Below are 20677 nucleotides of genomic sequence, written 5' to 3' on the forward strand. Positions count from 1 at the left end.
TTGAAACATTTCATTATGTGAATTTTGTATGTTAATCGGATAATAATGCAGTTCACAAATTTTCACTGTGATGTCAGGATTTTAAGCTGATAACCTTTTTGTGTGTGTGATTAGAACACACCCCATTGGTATATGTTGCATTTAAATAATTTTGTAGATGGCGCCGAGGTTGAGTTTACTCCCAGGCAGACGCATTCCCAGTCGTGCGACAGTGTCCGCCCTCGCTCGGGAGAACCTTTGGACGCCAGCGAATACGCAACGCGGGTCCTCGCGACACTTTGTAGCTAGAACAGCAACCTCTCATACAAGGACGCTCCACCCACGAATTACTTATATTCTGGAAGCGAACAGTTTGAAAATTAATGTGACTCTGTGGACAACGCAGGTGAGCGATGAACCTGGCGGGTGCATGACACCCTGTAGACATGATTGGTTATGACGTGGGAGTGTCGCTGAAGGAGAAATATGGAATGTCATGCGAAATTGGTAATTAGATGAATGAAATGTGAACATAATTTGAATATTGGCATTTATATACTCCATGATAATTGCGGGTTAGCGCAGAACCCGGATGTAAACGGAAGCAGTGTAATTGAAGACAAGTGTCATAACCGCGGTAAACCGTCGTGTGTGCAGGCTGGTCATCTCAGGATCAGCACTACGGTGGTGTGAACCAAATAGTGTTACGCTTGATAGCAGATAGTGGTATTGTCAGGGATAACAAATTGATAGTGAAGCTGTTATAATTATTCTGAACAAGTGTCGAGTCAAAATTTCAGGTGGAACCTGACCAAGTCAGGTCCCGTTCACATGGTTGTCGAATATAAGAGTATTGTAATTTAATTTATCTCACTCAGAATTTTGATTTTGCATTTTATGTTGGTCACAACTTCTTGATTTCGGTTCTGTAAATATTCCACAAATTGTTTTATTAGATTGTACATTAAAGTGAATGGCACGAGTGTAATCGAGTATTATTTAAGTCCGCCCAAGTGACACAAGTCATGGTATCTGTGCATATGTATATTATATGCATGCTGTTTTTTCCCTTTCCCATCCCCACCAAACCAAATGTACAACCTTGAAATGTATATTAATTCTTTTGCTTGTTTGTTTTACATGTATATCAATATTCAAGCATTACTGGGACCCCTATTTATAAGCACTGCTTCTCATGGGGTTCCCACTAGATCAAGTTTAATTGTTTTCTGCTTTGTTTTTGTTTACTTTATGTATAGTTATGTATCTTTGTGTTTTTCTTTATTGTATACTTCTAAATTGATGGTGAATAAAACTGATCTGAACTGAACTGAACTGTGTTAGGAAGGCACATCGTGCAATGTCGGGCTTTACCATCAAAAGAAGACTATCACTATGGCGACTGGTATGTCTCCGCCATATCGCATGGTTCTCCCAACCTACGTTTTATGACCTGTTAAGACGGGACTTTATTGTAGCTACTGATTATAGTACATCTTGACATGCGAGACGACACGTAAATGGCACCAGAAGTAACTATTGCGCCCCCCTTCTTTCTTCTCGGAATTCCTGGATTAGCTCCTTGCGCAAGGAGGTGGAAAGAGCTAGACTACGATCTCTGGTTAAAGGTCTTGTTTACCTTAGGGAGCAGTGAATTAGAAATGTTCATGATATCACATTTATTTTGATCCATATATTTATGGGAATGTGTAGGTCTGTTGTATCACAAAACATCCTACCATATACGATTTTAGCATTAATCGCTAAAATATATGGGGATATCACTACTTTTCACAATAAACCATAAATGTAGACGGTTTAGTCTGAAAACATTTTCATTATATCTACTGTTCACTTTTTGTGTATTTAACATTACTTTAAATCGATTATACGAACTCAATTTTTTGCAGTCGTTGTTTCTATTCCTAACTCACATTTTAGAACTATATTACAGCACTAATGCGGGTTTTTGTTTCTTCTGCAAAATGGTAAATTATGCCTTTAATGTAATCAGGAAGTCCAGCTGGCCTAAATCACGTATCACAGTTTTATCACCTTAGTTAATCAATCCAAGGAGGAAGGCATTATTATACAAGTATGTACCTCCTTTCTTGAAAATGTAATGGAATTACCGTGCGTTATTCACGACTATAGGCTACCACAGCGTCAGGATCGACGCGGAATCCTCGGGCCATCCTTCGCGTCAGAGTTGGACTGTTCGCTGTGTGCAGTTCGTTTCCTCGGTGGTACATCTCCTTCTTCTTTTTTTGCGCGTGGTTTCATTAACCTTTTCGTAGATTTGTGAGACGCCCGGGGGAGACGCCATCATGGAAAGCAGTCAAGCAGCTAGAGATCGAATCATCACCAAGTTTCCCGAAGTAAGTTTGTACTCTCACAAAAAAAAAACATTGTTTATTCATTAAAGGAGTGGAACAATTTTGGTTGAGATGGGGCTTCAGGTTTCTAACTTTTTTCTACGATAATTAAAAACCTCTTTCCCCGTCTCTTCTAAAATTATACCATCCCTCTAACTTGCTAGGCCGGCCAAAATGGGTGATTACTGCATTTTGTAATGAAGGCTGAACAGTCAATCGTCTCAATTTATGCATAAAAGTTCATAGGGCCAAATGGATTTTTGGTTGTTTTTATTTTTGCTGTGGTTGTTTTTTATCTGATGATGCAGTCTGTGTCAACTCTATATGTCCAGATAATTTAAATGATTTGTGCAAATTATCGCATCTATTTTGTCGGGGCGCTGTGGCAAAGTGGATAAGACTCCCGACTCCCGATCGGAGGACCCGATTTCGAATCCCGCCCAGTGCCTTCGTCCTTGGACAAGATGTTTTTACCACTGTGTTCCTCTCGACCCAGGTGTATAAATATGTATACCTGGCATTGCTAGGGTAATAATAATGATAGCAGGACCCTCTGGTAGAGCAGTTGCAACGCTACCCTGGGTAAATAAGACATTGTTATTATTGCTATAATTTTATGAGTATTATAGACATTTTGAATAACTTTGGAAATACAATCAAAATGAGGTACAATCTCAATCTCATCTCTCATCTATTGAGAAATGATGTTCCTTCGTTCAAAAAGAAATACGTAGGGCCAACAGCAAGTGTATATTATATTATTTCTTTGAATTCAATCTTCTGTATTTAGCATAACTTATGCATATTTTGTGCTGCAAATGAAGGGATTTCTGTGGCTTTTCAGATTTTTTTTAAAATCTATATGACGTCAAATTAGATCCATTTGAAGAGACTTGGGGAATCGGAAGTTGAACATAGTCATGGAAGTTTCTTTCTGGAGACACAAGCGTGCATTTTATATCAAAATAGATAGAAAGCGCTCCTGAAATCCGTTTCCCTTGCACAAGATATATTATAGAGAATAATAGAATGAAATTCAAATTGTGACTTTAGTTGCATTCGTCGTTACCAACTAGCCTGTCGCAAAGATACAGGCTTACAACGAAATAACCGTATACAGGTGGTTTTTTATCTTTATCATTAGCCACACACACACACACACACACACACAAAATGAATCTTTATATAAATACGCAGCTACAGATTTATAAACGAGTATTTATTATTGAATTGCTCCATATAGGCAGTGGAAAATAATGACCCGAATTAATGATGTCTATTACTCATCCAAGATAGACAATGATTCATGATTTTTATAGGCATAGATACATACACTTTTTAATGGTTTCGTTATTGTTTTGGTTGACAGTCATACAGTCAGACGACAACGCATGGGAAAATTTTTGACTCGAGAGTGAGGGAGGCATGTCTTAGCAAGAAGATTCCGAACGTTCGGTAAGTCCGACTGACTTTGTTTCCTCAGAGAATTCGGAGAAGAATTAGCAATTTTCTCTTAGCACAGAGTTCAGTGAAATGATGAAACAATTAACAATAAAAGTAGGCTCCTATATAGTTTATAAAAAGAAAACTTTCCTCGAAAGAAAAGTCTGGACTGCATGTAAGAACTCCATCCCTCACGGTGAGACAGGAAACGCTGTCTTAGATAAAACTTAAGTTGTCTGGATTAAACAATGAATAAAATTTATAGTTCTTAGAACTGGAGAGATCATTAAATGCATGCATGACAACTGTTAACCCTATCAGTTAAGCCCAAGCTATTTTTACCCCTCGCAGGCCCAAGGGGGGGGGGGGGGGGGGGCACATTGTGCCCCCCTATATAACTTTTTTTATTATTTGATGTATCATCGTCATATTTGGCACGTGGGTAGAGTAACTCATAATCTACATGACCGTATATTTGAATTTTCACAAGGTCACCCATGGAGGGCGCTATTTACCAAAATATAAAGAAATACATAGGAAATATGCTAAAAACATGATTTTTCTTTATCCCCATTATATAGGTCTTATCATAGACCAATCATTTTCATATTTGCCACAAATGATAAGCAAGTGGAATTTTATTATTTCTTTATGGGAGAAATTTCTCAAGGTCACCACATGGGGGCGCTGTTCATATCAACATAGTGATACATTATGAGACCTGAGATGAAATGTTTTTGATGGGTACATGTATAGTTATGACATTTCATATTTGCATAATAATGGAATTGTGAGATTGCAAATTGATAATATGATAAACTAATGATATTAGAGGCATAACTTGGGTGAAGGAATCAAAATAACTCAAAATATAAGGGCAGTCTTTAGAAAATATTATTGATTTCAATTATCTCTATTATGTCTATTGTTTTATGCCTTTGTCGCGTAAAAACAAAGGAAATAATAAGAAAATTTTTCCAGGACCATAATTACTTCGAATTTTGCTCCTTCAACAAATTTCAGCCAAGAAACACCCATTTCATACTCTGTAATGATGTTAAATGAAATGGGAACAGAAAAAAGATGCAAAATCTGACTGACATGGTTGTCAGTTTATGGTTGCCATGGCAACCAGCAACATCAAATATAGCTAAACTATATATCAAAATGTTTGCCATAAGATTTTAGGAAAAGTCACCAAATTTGGTTGAAATCGGATTAAGGGCGAAGGAGTGGCAAACGAAAATCTGGTAGGGGGGCACAATGCCCCCCCCCCCCTTGGGCTTTATAGGGTTAACACAGTCGTTATACCACGGTTATAGTTTGCTATTCCGAATAGAGGGTTCGTTCAAATCGAAGTTTCTGTAATCGAAAAATTATTATGGTTCGATATTCCGAAGGTTCGTTAATCCGAAAATTAAGGGGGAAAAGCAAACTCGTTATTCCGAACGTTCGTTTGTTTACACGTTTTTTGTTTCTATTTTTTTAACCCTATTTCATTTTCGGATTAACGAACTTTCGGAATAACGAACTTTATTTAATTTTCAGATTGAGGAACCGTTAGAATAACGAACTGCACTTGTTACATCAGGGTGATATGATGATAAGGTGGTTATAATCACGTGAGATATGATAGGTTTAGTATCAAATGAAAGTGAGCTACGCTCACACACTTTTACACTACAGGAGAACGATATAGGGCCTATACACTCAAACCCTTTTTGGCTGGCAATCACGCATGGTTGTAGCAGAGGGGATTTGATTGTGATGGGAAGGTTTTCCAATTTCTATTCCATGTCAATGAAGGGACTTTAATAGTGAAGATTTCAAGGCCATTTTCGACACCATGCAAACCATTTACAAGTACCATGAACTGGTTATCAGATCCTTTGCCGTGTCCACCCTAGACAGGGAAATTCGAAAGTCTTTCTAACCTCTTTTACTTTCAGCCCGCCAAAGGTCATCGTGATTGGGGATGTGCCAATCGACAAACGGTTCTGCCATGAAGACTTTCGCAGACAGTTCGAGAGAGCCAATATCGGCATCGACATTAAGGAGGAAAGGTTCAATATCCTTGGCGTCCCGTTCGTAATCGTACTGTAAGTAGCCGTACATGAACTGTGAGTGTATAATACACAACATTTATATAGCGCCAATCATATATGTTGTAGAAGCATTAAAAGGCGCAGACTCCTCCAAGAGAGTTAGCAATTGAATGCCTGGTAATGTGAGTCTTCAGTGAGGTTTTGAAGTGATCCAGTTTGTCAATTTCACGGCGGAAAGATGGGAGGGAGTTCCATAGGTGAGGAGCAGTAGAGAAAAAAACCCGGTCTCCATATCCCTTGAGATGATTGTGTGATGGTCACCTGGCTGGCAGTAAGACCAGTTGAAAGAAGGCCAGGGCGGGGCTGGCGCCGCTCGATTATATTAAAAAAGGAAGACAGGTATCCTGGGACCTGACCATGAATGGCCTTAAAAGTGAGCAGTAGGATCTCGAAATCAATTTTGTTCTTGATGGGAATCAATGCAGCTCAGACACGACAGGGGTGATGTGATCATACTTCCTCATATCAGCCCAGTTAGCAAGCGTGCCGCTAACATTATGTGCTGATTGAAGTCTGTTCAAAGTTATACAGATGGACAGCCAGCTAGAAGACTGTTACAGAAATCCAGTCCTGATGTTATGAGTATTATGGATGAGGCTTTCTGCAGCTGTCCTCAAAGCAGAGGTCTATAATAGTTGCAAAGCTATACGAGGCTTGAGGTACATACCTTGTAAGCATGCAGTCCGGTCCGGCATACCTGCGAAACATACATGTACATGAGTATCCATCTTCATTATGTAGACTGGTCAAAGTAGACTCCAAGGTTGCAGATGCTATCTGCAGGAGACAGACTCACCGCCGACCTGAAAATCAGTGGCGACAATTTTGTTTCTCAATCGTGGTGAAGAAATGATGAGACATTCAGTCTTGTCGTCAGTGAGTTTCATGAAGTTTTTCATCATCTATTGTCGGATATCTGACAGGCACAAGGTCATACTCGCATAACTGCTGCTATTTCTTCAGTTGCCACTCACGCAAGGTACACTTTTCTTCAAATAACTGAGATACGCCCAAAAACAACAGCAGTAGCGGTAACGGTAACGCTAGCAGCAACATCGACTAATCCTTCTCAACAATGATTTCTTTTTTCCTTGTGACCTTTTTATTCCGTCAATTAGTCGCTATACAGTGATAAAAACACTGAAATGCCCCTCCCGGTACCAAGTGTACCTTGTATGTTTCAATGCAATGTCTTTTAATTGTTAATCATATTATTAACAAGGAGCTTGTTATTCTAGACATCCTTAAAAAAATTGAAGGGCATTCTTCATAATTCATAATACCAATGCAGATAGGCCTAATTTAAATAGGTGATTTGAAGAGCTTAGCCATGGATTACAGTGTACACTTCCTCTCTTGGGAATAGCACGTCAACATGGTTTAGAACCCACTTCTATGCAGATGACACTCAGCTTTATGTGACATTCGATCCTGGTTTAGTATCATAGAATTATGATTTAAGTAGGGAGAAAATCCGGTTGTTGCTGGGTTTTTTTTTTTCAGTTTCATCCCAAACTCAGCTATGAAAAATGTCAAATGTGTGTTGAAAACTCGAAAGGAAATTGGTACGCTTGTCGACATTCTGCTCCAAGTCAATTCAGTTTGAATACATTCACATTCTCACCGACGTATGATAATCTTATGTACGTTTTATAACGAGTGATCAAACTTGTTGTGTTGACATATTAAATAAAGATTAAAGTGTAAAGTGTGAAGTTCGAGTCTGAAATCGTGCCTCGATATGTGAGTAGTCTCATCATTTCAGACCCATCTGTTTGGACACAGTCGCTCAATAATAGTTTCTGTGCAGTCCGAATTCTCTATTGATTACCTATTTACATCTTTTGATGTGCACTTTTTTCATAAAATGTATACCTTATACCAGAGAGATAAGAAGGAAGTGACACATGATACAGGGGCCGCGGAACGGGGGTGGGCCTGTGCTGCTTCACCCCCCCCCCCCCCACACACACACACACACACACGCGCGCGCGCGCAGACACATATATTTATATATATTTTTTTGGGGGGGAAACACCTTTTCATTCTTTAAAAAACGGAAAAACAAGTAAAATAGTTACAACAAAAAAATCCCGTCAAAGTAGGGATGGGGGGAAGGGGTACTGTTAAACTCTTGACTCGATCCTATCGGCCCGCACAAACACACACACACACATACACACACACACACTTTAAGAAAAGTTTTACGCCCTTGTTATCAGTGCATGCACTTTGGTTGCCATATAATTATTATGAAAAGAAATGTGAATTGACGGTTACATTTGCAGGTGCTCGGCATAGGTGCTCTTTTCTAGGCGGTATGACCGCGTGAAGAAATAATTTTTGTCCAGTGTTATGTCATAGCGTTGTCAGAAAACTTTGCCCACACATTCTTTATTATTTGGGGTTTTCCCCCTTAGAATATAGAAGTACAGTTAAACTCGCCTAAGTCGACGTCGCATATGTCGAATAATTGCGCAAGTCGAAGATTTTAAAAAGTCCCGATTTTTCCCCATTGACTTACGTGTATTAATTCACTCACTAGTCGAATTTTTAAAGTCGAATACTCGCCTAAGTCGATGAAATTCCAAGAACACTTTCACGGAAAAAACATTGAATTTACTGTGCCTAAGTCGATTAAGATTTTATTGTGTAATAAATCACTGTCAAAATCACGAGACGCCAGTTTTTGTTTACATACATTATATACCAAAAGAAACTTTGCGTTAATAAACATTAACGTTTCATTAACGCAAGCGGTTTCACCTGAATCGTTATTATAACGCAAACTGACGATCGGGAAAATTAACGTTTGTAGTAACGATGAGTAACAATCCCAAGCGCAAATTAACGATGTTTCATTGACATTAACGATAGGTAACGCAAGAACTCACACGAGATTTTGATTTCCGTTACCCAGACCTGGTGAAAGGACGACGTATCGCCCCTGCCGAGTGTATAGCAATCTATGCCTTTTCGCGAATCGAATCATGATTTCGCGAATGGTTCATAACATTATGCGACCGGGATCACCAAAAATGCACGCCGGGCAACCAAAAAAAAAAAAAAAAAAAAGCCGGATGTTTGTCTTCAGTTTTGGAAATGAACAGCGGTAACAATCGGCTCCATATAAGATGCTAGAATAAATGTCAGATGTTTGCTCTTAATTTTGGAAATGAATAACGGTAATATTCAATGCGGATAAAGTGTCTTGCTGAAGGGCAACTATCGAGCACACCGCTCCAGCTCTCGGCTCCAGCGTAGACAACATGCATACATGTACAGTATACATGTGTAAGCGTGGTGTAACTGTAAGTCGATTTTTTTCGACTAACGCACAAGTCGAAACTCGCCTAAGTCGATTTTGCTCAGTCCCGAGAAGATCGACTAATGCGAGTTTAACTGTATTGTCCTTCCACTCTTTGCAGTTGTTCATGCCTCTAAACATTACACAAGGTATGAATGTATTTACACATAACGCTTCTACGGTAATATGACGAACTGTTGACTTTATGTAAGTGCGTGGGTATGAGGATTCTAGGCCAGTATAGGTATGATAGACCCTACTTGATTATGCACAAGACAAAAAAGAAGGCACACACAAAAAAATATCATGCAGTTTTGGTTTCTATCAAATTGAGGCTTTACATTAGAGGGGAATTAGATAAAGATTGCAGAGGATGCTCATAGGGGTAGTGGTGATCCTTGTAGTTTTGGAAAAGTGGATGTGCGAGAACATACGCCATTGATTACTTTGATGCATGATAATGACTCTCTATGCAAGACTTCAGGATTATAGTGCTTATGTAGCCACACACCTTAAGAAATTATGTATGGCATATACGATGTCAACACAACGATTAACTATATATTTATGAATGCAAATTCCATCATTTCCCATGCATATGTATTTTAGTATTCAGCACTACAAAAACAGTGGTGTTAGATTCAACACCAGTGGTGTTAAATCTAACACCGGCCGAACTTCAATAAAGGACCATACCATCTGGTGTTGAAGTAACACCGTCTCTGGTGTTAAAATATCCAACACCCGTGGGTGTTAAAGGGTGTAAAAATATACCAACACCAGCCTCGGTGTTTTTTCAACACTTAAGAGAGTGTTAAGAAGTTGACACCATAATGGTGTTCATTTGACATCCCAACACCAGTTATGGTGTAAGTTCAACACCCGTGGTGTTAAAATATACCAACACCAGCTTTGGTGTTGCTTAGATTATTGATAAGTTGACACCACTTTGGTGTTCTTTTGACACCCTTTAACACCAATGACGGTGTAACTTCAACACTATTTGTTGTTGGAATCTATACCCCAACACCTGTCATGGTGTTATTCTAACACTTCAAAGTGTTATAAGTTTGCATTATTTGGTGTTTATTTGACACCATAGAAGTGTTGATTCAACGCTTCAGAGTGAGAAATAAATTCCAAGTGATGCCAACTTATTAACAATTTGAAGTGTCGATACCTCGACATCATTTCACACTCTCCACATTCAATCGCACAAAATAACACAGTAATGTAAGTAGGTGAAAGACAGTCACGTGCTACTAGGTTGATCAAAATATTTAATAAATTCTGTCTGTCACAACAAAACACAATAATTCTATTACATGTAATGAAAGCCTCATCTCTACAATATACATGTAAGTATCAAAATGGAATACCTTTGACCCTTTCAGTTGGTTCTTTGATTATCTACGCAAATGAGATACACTATGGCTATTGTTGGCTAAAATATCAAATTTAAATACTCACTCTGAATACCTTTGGCCTTCTTGGCACTATCAAGTTGAATTTTCAAATGATATTGATACTAGTATTATATCTTCTTGGCTCTATCATTCAAATGTTCAAATTGAATTGCCTACTCAGCTGTATAATTCAAATATTCAACATAGATCATCCAGTCTGGTTGTAAAATGTTAACATTAAAAAAAAATTATACTCTTTCTTTTGATCAATGCTATTGCAAGTGACGATACAAGCATGTGAAATTCGGATCATTTAAATATTCAAATGACACACATGTAAGGCCTTCTTGGGCCAATATTTTCAACTCGAACTGGATGTAATTGATACCCCCACCTAAAACTTAGAGAGTTAGCTCAATTCACGATATTCTTGTATGCCTTTTGTTGAAAAAAAAGTACAATGTACCAAAAGTTGTTACCATAGCAAGATTACTCAACAGTGAGATCAGTGTGCGACTCATTTTAAGATTACACTGGTTACATGAGCGAAACCTCAAGTCAAATGCTAGAAAACTGAGGGAGCTCACCCAATTCACAGCATTTTTTGTTTGATTTTCATTTTAAAAGATGGTTGCCATTACATTAGCACTCTGTGCAATATTTCAGGCCAGATGCTCAGAAACTGAGGGAGATTGCATAATCAACAGTTGTGTAAGATATTAATTTGAAAATGTCACTGCCATGATAACACTTTCTTTGACCGATACAAAAGATGACATTTGCACATTAGCGCACTACAGTGGTCACGTGCCAAATTTCAAGTCAAATGCCTAAAACATGAGGGAGTTATGAGTCAATCACAATATCTTCGATTGCTTTGTATTAAAAAAAAATAAGTTAGCATGGCAACGCATTGTTTAACATTGACGAGATAAGTGTTTTGCACATCTAGAATTTATCTTGTCACAATATATAGGTGTCATATCTCAAGGTTATTGCTAAAAATTGAGAGAGTAAGCTCAATCCACTTGTAGTTTATACGATTCTCATTACAAAATACCATGAACTTGACAACATACTATTTGACAATGACGAAAAATAAAATTTGCACAGGTACATAATACAGTGGTCACATGTGCCAAATTTAAAGTCAAATGCTCAAAATCTGAGGAAGTTAGCTGAATCCACATCGTACTTGTGGATGATTTGTATGAAGATGCTGTTGCCATGGAAACGGATTTATGACCCCCACAAAAAGTGTCTTGCACGATAACATATTATCATAGTGACCATATGTATCAAATTCAAATTTAAATGCTAAAAAAAGAAACTAAGAGAGCAGCGTGATCCACACAATTTTGTATGATTTGTTTAAAAACTGCAATTGCCATGGCAACAGATTTCTGGACAATCGAATTTCAACAGAATTGATTTAAAACTGAGTAGCTTGATCCACATTCTGTATTTGTAATCTTTATGAAAATTTGATGTTACCATGGTAATGCATTACTCCATACTGACACATGTAAACTAGCACATGTAAAAATTACAAGGTCGTTGTTCAATGTCCCCTGGACTAAAGGCAATCACCTCCTCATCAAAAACTGTCATCGACTAATGAAGAGTACTGCTTCATCAACTGTATATCATCAGTCTCTATCTCGGTTCCTCCATAGAACTGGACTTGGAGTATCTTCACAGTTTCATTGTCACAATGATGATTCTTCAAGTGTCTTCTAAAACCATTGAACGAATCAAATTATGTCCGTACACAGGCCCCCTGGGCGCAATTTATTGTTTGTCTATCACTCAGTCCATGTTCGTATGGCAAACAGTGAAAAAAAAAGCAGTTTCAGTGGGAACTCCTAAAGAATGCATCACTTCATTATCTATTTGAAAGTTTAGATCTCGGTTCACGAACTCGGGGTAATTCCAAATGTCCAAAGGTTGATGAGAGGTTTTGCATACCGTAGACAAAACACATATTTAATGTGCTTTGAACAATGTGTCGAAGGCACTCTGAATGATATCACCAGGGCAGGGTGGTACCAAGTGGTCAACAATGAAGTAATATTGGTACACATGTATGTTATCCTTCTGACGTCCTCTGTCAAGCAAGCTGGATCTTCTGATCTTCAAGCAAGCAAGCTGCATCAAGAGCTGCATCTTCTTCTGCTTTCCCTCTTCAAGTGGTGATCAAAACTAGCATCAGGCTGAAAATGTAAGGAAACAATGAAAAACAAACAGACATTGTATGAATCTATAACAAATAAAAACTAGACAAATTTGACTGTGACCTTTATTTCAATTCCATAATGCAATTTGATAGACTCAGTCATACATAGGCTTAACACATTTTATTCACATTTATGATTATTCTAACAGATTTCAAGCTATCACACACACGGAGGGATGGACTACTCAAAACCATAACAATTCAGGCACCACTTCTTGGTAGAGGATAATAAATGGATCTTATTCCATTTTACTTAAAGATCACTATAATTTCACAATTAAAACTCACTTATACCTATTTTTTCTTAAGGAAGCTTTGAAATTTATCACTTTTCTCTTATTCGTGACTGATCAAAAAGCAACTTCAAAATTTTAGCCTACATATGGGGAAGACAATCTTTAAAGTTCAAGGATCGACTTTGAAGCATTCACGAGTAAAGTTCTCGTCGACATCAGGACATAACCCTGACAAAGGCAAGTGCGCAAAAATATTCACAACATCCAAAAAAAAAAAAGTTAACCTGTGAAACATTGAAAAGCAAGTGATCTTAGTAAATTACATAGTCCAACAACACAAAAAAACCCCAGAAAATTTCCCTTGACCTCTAATTTCTTTTCTAATACAAAAACAGATCATAGAAAGTAGAAAATGCAAAATCAATTAAACTCGTAAAAATCAATTTCATTTTCAGAATACCAAAGTACTGTGAGTTCTAATTGCCTGTCCAAAATGACTCATAAAGGCTTGTTCAGATACGATGAGACAAACTCCGGCAACATTTTAGTGCACAAATCAATGCGATATGAGATGGTCAAAAACAAACAAATAAACAGATCAAAATGCAACAAAACAAAACAAAAACACTGAGGCAAGAGGAATATATTTTGCCACACAGTGGCAAGAAGTTATGGTGCAATCAAGCTCAAAAGTAAGTGAAGATACAATGTCATGAGTTTATCTTTATCTTATTTTTTTTTTGAGTCATGTGCATTCATTAACCCGTTCCTTACGGGAACCTGGTTTACCAGGTTCCCGTGGGAGCAACTGATATACGGGAACCTGGTTTACCAGGTTCCCAAAATGAAGACAAGGGTGCCTGCTTCAGTGGCCTAAATTCATATTTCTTTGTGTTAAAATGCTCAGAAAAGTGGGTTTGATTAAAAGATCAGAGTTTATTCTATCAGGATTTGTTCTCCTACTGTTTAAAAAAGGGGGTTTAACAGTATTATGTACCTTTTCCTGATGTAGTTTTTTGCTTGTTCTGCTGTAAACTCGTACGAACATGTACATAATGATCAAGGCTGAGATCAGTTAGAAATGCGGGTTCGCTGACCCCAGTCACCTCATTCAGGTACCTGGTTTTGTGTAGAACAAAAGATTCTGAGAGTTCATCAGCGCACGCTCTATTCATACCTGGCACCCGATCGATATTCCCATTGTTCACGGGCACATGTAGTTGACTGTAGAAAGGGGACACAATGAACCGCTTGACTGCCTTCACACAGCTGGATTACCAACCTGTGTGCCTCTCTGTTGACGGGCGAAAAGAATCTCGTTTGGGGGCATTAAAGGCACTCAGAGAATTGCGGAAGGAACGGGTTAACATAATGAAAGTGGCGTGGTTCGGCGCACCATATCTGAACACTAAAAATGTCAGGGGGTTTGTCGCATCATATTTGAACAAACCTTATAGTCATGTAGACTTACCTTTTGAAATTGGATAAGGTAGTCTATAGCCAAAGCCACAGAAATCTTGCACAATCCTTGCGCCCTGGTTCACAGGTGGAAGCAGATAGAGTACAAGAAGGATTTGCAGGTTACTTACATTCTATGCTGTGTTGTAAGAAATGCATGTTATATACAATGTATTCTACGACTCATTAACAAAGTATCCAGGTATCAACAGAAATTATCAGTGAATTGCACTGCATAATCAGGGAGCATTAAGTAAAACATATGATCCTTCATGTAGGATGAACCTATGGGTTGTTGTGTGGCTTCTATAAAAAAAAACAAGAAAAAAAAACTCTTCTTTATTTCATCAGCATCTCCAAAATAACAAAATTACATTACATATTGATTTGTGACTGTGAACTTTTATATTACAATTGAGTTTGGTGAAATCCATTCATCTGCCTTTGAAAAATCAAAGTCACAAGATATTTCCTGCATTTTTTTTTCATAATGAAGGGCTCCTGACCCTTGATTATTGACCTCATGACCCTCATCGACTCCAGGGAAACGTTTGATAAAATGTATTGTCAGATGCAAAGATTTCAGCTACTTATAACAGTTGTCACCAATGACAAGTTTTGTGGAACGCCCCCTGGATTTACATAGCCTTACCAAGTTTCATTCACAGATGATTGTTTTCAACTTGCGGCATGATACACAAGAAACGATATTGGATGGATAGACATCTAGAACATAAAAAAGGGGCTTTCAAAACCTATAGTATTGTGCATACCCTGACTGCTACCAGGTCTGGTGGTACACTATTTGATGATTGCTCCAAGTCTCATGAATCCACATCAGTTTTCCGCATGTGTTCTCCCAGCAAACTCAACAGCTTGACTGTGGTTTCTGAAGGCTTTCCTCTTGCTAGCTTGACAAGACCTTCCACCAAAAACTGGCCACTGCTCACAGTGGCGTATCTAGGGGGGGGGGGGGGGCAAGGGGGGCACGTGCCCCGGGCGCCACTCCTTGGGGGCGCAAAAAAAAAACGAAGAAGAAGAAAAAAAACGAAGAAGAAGAAAAAAAACGAAGAAAAAAAGAAAAAAAAGAAAAAAGAAAAGAAGAAGAAGAAGAAACTCACCGGAAGGGGGGGGGGGGCAGAAAACCAAATCAAAAAAAGATAAAAACAAAACATAACGATGACTCGGACAAAATGACAATGTTTATTGTGTTCACACAAGAATTCCATGTTATGTAAGCTGAAATACAATTTTCGGCTCGCTCGCTGCGCTCGCTCTCTAAATTTTATATAGAAGAAGAAGGTAAGAACAAAATGTGATGATGAAGCGGACAAAATGACAATTTCTATTGTGTTCACACATGTCATTTTATATTTAGCAGGCAAAATGTTTCACCGAGCAGCGGCTGCAATTTCTTTCGTTCTGAAGCGATCGCCAATTGGATCAAAAGAAGGCGCCAACGGTTTCGAACATACGGGGGGGGGGCGCCAAAAAAATCAAACAAGATAAGAACAAAACGTAATGATGACGTGGAAATATACAAATTTCGGCTCACTCGCTTGTACTAATTTAGAGTATTTCTTCACGCCCTCAGTTTGTTGGTAAAAATCGTTATCTATAAGGCCGTCACTATATCTTGATTAGAATTGTAAGATTTGATAAGTAAAAAATGACAAGAGTTCCATGTTTTGTAAGCTGAAATACAAAAATTTTCGGCTCGCTCGCTGCGCTCGCTCGCCAAAATTTATCAAAACAAAAAGGAGATAAGAACAAAACAGTGATGATGACGCGGAAATATACAAATTTCGGCTCACTCGCTCGTACTAATTCAGAGTATTTTTTCAAGTCTTCAGTTTGTTGGTAAAAATTGTTATCTATTAGACCGTCACTATACATTGTATCTTGATTAGAATTGTAAGATTTGATAAGCAAAAAATGACAAGAGTTCCATGTTTTGTAAGCTGAAATGCAAAAATTTTCGGCTCGCTCGCTGCGCTCGCTCGCCAAAATTTATCAAAATTAAAAAGGAGATAAGAACAAAACGTGATGATGACGCGGAAATATACAAATTTCGGCTCACTCGCGCGTACATGGGGGGGGGGGGGGCATTTCATGAAGCAATTCGTCAGATATTTCGTCTGACAAACTGTTAAAAGCTACTGAAATCCTTGCTTCTGATTGGCTAAAAGCAAATTTTGTCCGACAAGTTGTCGGACAAAATGCTTCATGAAATGCCCCTCTGATTTAGAATATTTTTTAAAGTACTCAGTTTGTTGGTATAGATAAATCGTTATCTATAAGGCCGTCACTATCTTGATTAGAATTGTAAGATTTGGTAAGCAAAAAATGACAAGAATTCCATGTTTTGTCAGCTGAAATACACAAATTTTCGGCTCGCTCGCTGCGCTCGCTCGCCAAAATTTATCAAAATTCATTACATTTAAATCACCCTCAAAAGACCCCTTTTAAGGGCTTGAAAAGCATATCATGTGGACTTTGCTTAAAGTCCCTACCGGGATGGGGTTGGGGTTGAACATTAGTCTTTTTCAGAAATTAGGGGCGCAATTTTCGCGCTTGCCCCGGGCGCCGTTTTCCCTAGATACGCCACTGACTGCTCAAAAAAGCTTGGCATCGTTGCCTGGGAGAAGGAGTGAGAAGTACTGTTCAACCTGCAAGTGTAAGGACCATGAACATACATAATTATCAAGTGGCTACAAGTCCGCAAACTGTCAAACTGGTGCGCAAGGTGTGATGCACTGGCTTAGGATTCAAAGTACTGAACATCCACATAACTGCACTAGTGTATTTAATGTATACAAGTGCATGAAACAGATTTATCTTGTGTGCATGAAAGACTTGATCAGAACTGCAGAAAACAAAGGGTTTTGTTCAGGTGGCTTCAGATTAATTCAGTCGGTGATTCTATTATATATACCTACTTGAGATATGCTCATAATTTCAAGTTCGTTTTAATTAGCCAGCAGGGGGGGGGGGGGCAATAATACCCTGCTTCCAGGTATTCATCATCTTTATGCAGTGTACATTCATGCAAATATTATTTGAGAAAAGGAAAAATCAAATGCCATTTTGCAATTGATCTACTCTCATTTTCAAGGTTTTGTAGATAGATAATAAAAGGTCTTTTTGCAATTCTGTCATTTTCAAGATTCTCAAGTGCACTATTGCCAATATCATTAAGTGTGGCAATAACATAAGTATGGGGAAGAGGCATATTCCAGAAGGGATTTTTTTTTTCAAGAGATTATTTCAACAAATACTACCATCAAAGTAGACGTATATTCCCTCACCTGAATCATGAAAAAAGCGATGATACATGTATTCCATTTTGACTCATTTGTGAAATTTAGGATCAGTTCTCAGACAGAGAACAACTGCCAGTTATTAATAGGGGCTGTGATTCTGTTTCTGGCTACCCTTGAACTCGCACCTTACAATTAGATCTAGTGCACTGTCTTAACATGGACTCGGTGGAAATACCGGTTTTACATGCATGTGACGTCAACTTTATAAGAGCATATTCTTATATAATGATTAATGTAAGTTTGTAAGCGGTTAGCAAACTCATAAATAGTAGTACTCATATTAGAAACTAGTTAGTAGATTCTAACGTAAGATCCACACGCAAACACTAGCGTCCTGTATAGGCCCCTACGTTCCTACGTGTAGCTACTGAAAACATCGCGTAACGAGTGTTGTGATAAACAAAAATCGGGTCGGGAGAACCCCCCACCCAGCCCCTTTAATCGGGTATTTACGCTCTTTTTAGAGCGATATTTGCTACTAGTACCTAGTACTAATTTAAACCTAACAGTTTGGACCTAGAACAGTTACAGTAGGCCCTACAAAAAATATAGTAGGCCTAGGGGCCTACCAGTATACCTACGAACATGTACAAACCTACGAACATGTACACACAAACATTGTTCGAACTTCGTCTTCGTGCACGTCAGTAGCGGGTCGGGTTCATTGGTTTACAAATGATTTGCGCGCTAACAAAGATCCGCACCAGAGCCTCAGAGGTAAGAAAACTACATCAATAACAATACAAAATGCCACGGAACCTTTTATATTTAAAATTTGATGATATTTTTAAAATGCAATTATTGGACAAAGGAACCCTCAGTGAAATTCGGACTCAATGCACCGCTGCAGCGCGTTGGTGTTATGGCCTATAATATGTATGGCAAACACTATAGGCTACTAGTATGCTGCGCTACATAGTATACTATAGTATTATGTGCGTGCAAAGACAAAGTTGTCTATAATATGCGATGAAATCCGTGAAAATCATGCACATCGTTTATGATAGAAAATAACTGGTACAGGAATTAATTACCTTAAAAGATACTTATCCCTGCTGACAGACTTAGCAAAGTCACCATCATAGATTCAATGTCATTTTTAGCCCCAGACGACATCGAAAACCTGACTATCGCGATGACAGACGTTGACGACTCCGCGCCACAGCAACAAATTTCAGGCATTGGCATGTGTAACCAATGAGATCATCGGACTGCGAACACGTGATCTTCTCTGGTGGACAACTAACACCGATACGGTGTTATTAGTGAAAACCCCCTTTTCATGACAAAACTATAACACCACTTGGGTGTCATTTTAACACCGAGAATCTAACACCCAATGAATGAGAGAATGTTGGTGTTAAATTAACACCGAAGGGTGTCAAATTGTGTCAATTTAACACCAAATTTAACACCCACAGTTTGACACCCGGTTGGTGTTACACTTTTAACACCGCATTTTTTGCAGTGAGTATACAAAGAGTAGTACACTCATTAATTAAGTGATTCGGTCATGCTATATTTTGTTGCTTTTTTCCAAAAATAATACTATATACTTCGCTATTTTTCTTATCAGATATTCAAAGTTTTGTGTTTTTCTTCTTCTTCATTCTTCCTTTTCAGTTATGACACATCTGGCCCAAGATTCAAATGTATTTCTCCGTTCCATTACAAAGGTGCAGACGGTGAGCAGAGCAATAATACAGAAACTAGATAGATTTTAAAGTTCTGGTGGAGAACCGAATGATTGTACCTGATGCTTTTGTTCAAGAAGAGCTTAATAATACACAACAGATATTTTTCTATGTGCACTGCATGTATCATAGTAGAATACCTCTCTTCTTCTTGGGCATTCCGCATGAAAGACCTGACAATGCCTGATAAAATATTCGTTGCACTAATAACAACTATTATACAAATGATGAAAAGGATAGAGTGCGTTAGTGGAGATGTCGCGCACTCGAGGGTATTTACAATTGTGAAACATGCACTCGGCTTCGCCTCGTGCATGTTTCACAATTGTAAATACCCTCGAGTGCGCTGCATTGCCACTAACGCCACGAAATAATCCTGTGCATCATTTGTTTTATAAAATGGGTCGAAAACAAACAGCATTTTTCACGTACCTTTGTGGGTCAATACCTGTCAGCTACATGTAGCACTCGCTCAGGAGTCAAGATGTCCGAAGATGTTCGTCCCAAACATGTACGCACGTCGCACTCGGAATATCCCGCACATATAAGTACTGTACGTATAAGAGTATACGTACGCCACACATGTTATGCACACAAGAAAGGCCGGCCGGCAGCCCGAACTAGAAGTTGTTTACAGGATTGACAGCGCGTATAGTAGCGCGCGACGCACTTGTAACAACTGATTGAGTGCGCACTGCTAGTGTAAACATTGTGACGTCAGGCCGTGTATGTTAGTGAGAAATGATACACGCACACGTGACTCATTTCAGCGCTTCCAATTGGCTACATTCTTGAACCCATTTTATAATATACTATAACAGCTAATCATCTTTCAGAATTTCAGGGGTGGTATTCTGAGACCGTTTTATCTCTGTTGTAAGTCTGTTGTAACAAATCGGTATTCTGAACACCGTTTTATCTCTGTTGTAACTTCTGTTGTAACTTGTGTTTTATCTTGCGCACTCTTTGCCCGCGCATACCATTGTCTTAAAGCATGCGCACGCGCGTAACAGTGGGCGCAAACCTGAACACCCATTAGATTACACGGTATTCTGAAAACTGTTTTATCTTCTGTTGTAAGTCATGCCCCGTGTAAATTTATGCTTCTGAGATAA

At 38.5% G+C, this 20677-nt stretch overlaps 1 protein-coding gene across 2 annotated transcripts in view; it reads left to right on the top strand.

The window, feature by feature from the left end:
• Nucleotides 1–351: 351 nt before the first annotated feature.
• Nucleotides 352–20677, top strand: part of LOC139741581 (ras-related protein Rab-34-like) — a 38128-nt gene continuing 17802 nt past the window's right edge. Inside the window, exons 1-5 of one of the 2 annotated variants that reach the window (XM_071652164.1) lie at nt 352–486; nt 2134–2357; nt 3724–3809; nt 5747–5896; nt 19492–19553. In XM_071652164.1, the coding sequence (XP_071508265.1) occupies nt 2307–2357; nt 3724–3809; nt 5747–5896; nt 19492–19553 (349 nt within the window). In that variant the 5' untranslated portion in view covers nt 352–486; nt 2134–2306. Of the gene's footprint in view, nt 487–1880; nt 2358–3723; nt 3810–5746; nt 5897–19491; nt 19554–20677 lie in introns of those variants that run through there. The other variant, XM_071652163.1, reaches the window with a different exon arrangement.

Source organism: Diadema antillarum, unplaced genomic scaffold (assembly GCF_040938485.1).
Source record: "Diadema antillarum isolate AM-2024a unplaced genomic scaffold, OU_Dant_1.0 seq00000936_RagTag, whole genome shotgun sequence".
Taxonomy (NCBI): domain Eukaryota; kingdom Metazoa; phylum Echinodermata; class Echinoidea; order Diadematoida; family Diadematidae; genus Diadema; species Diadema antillarum.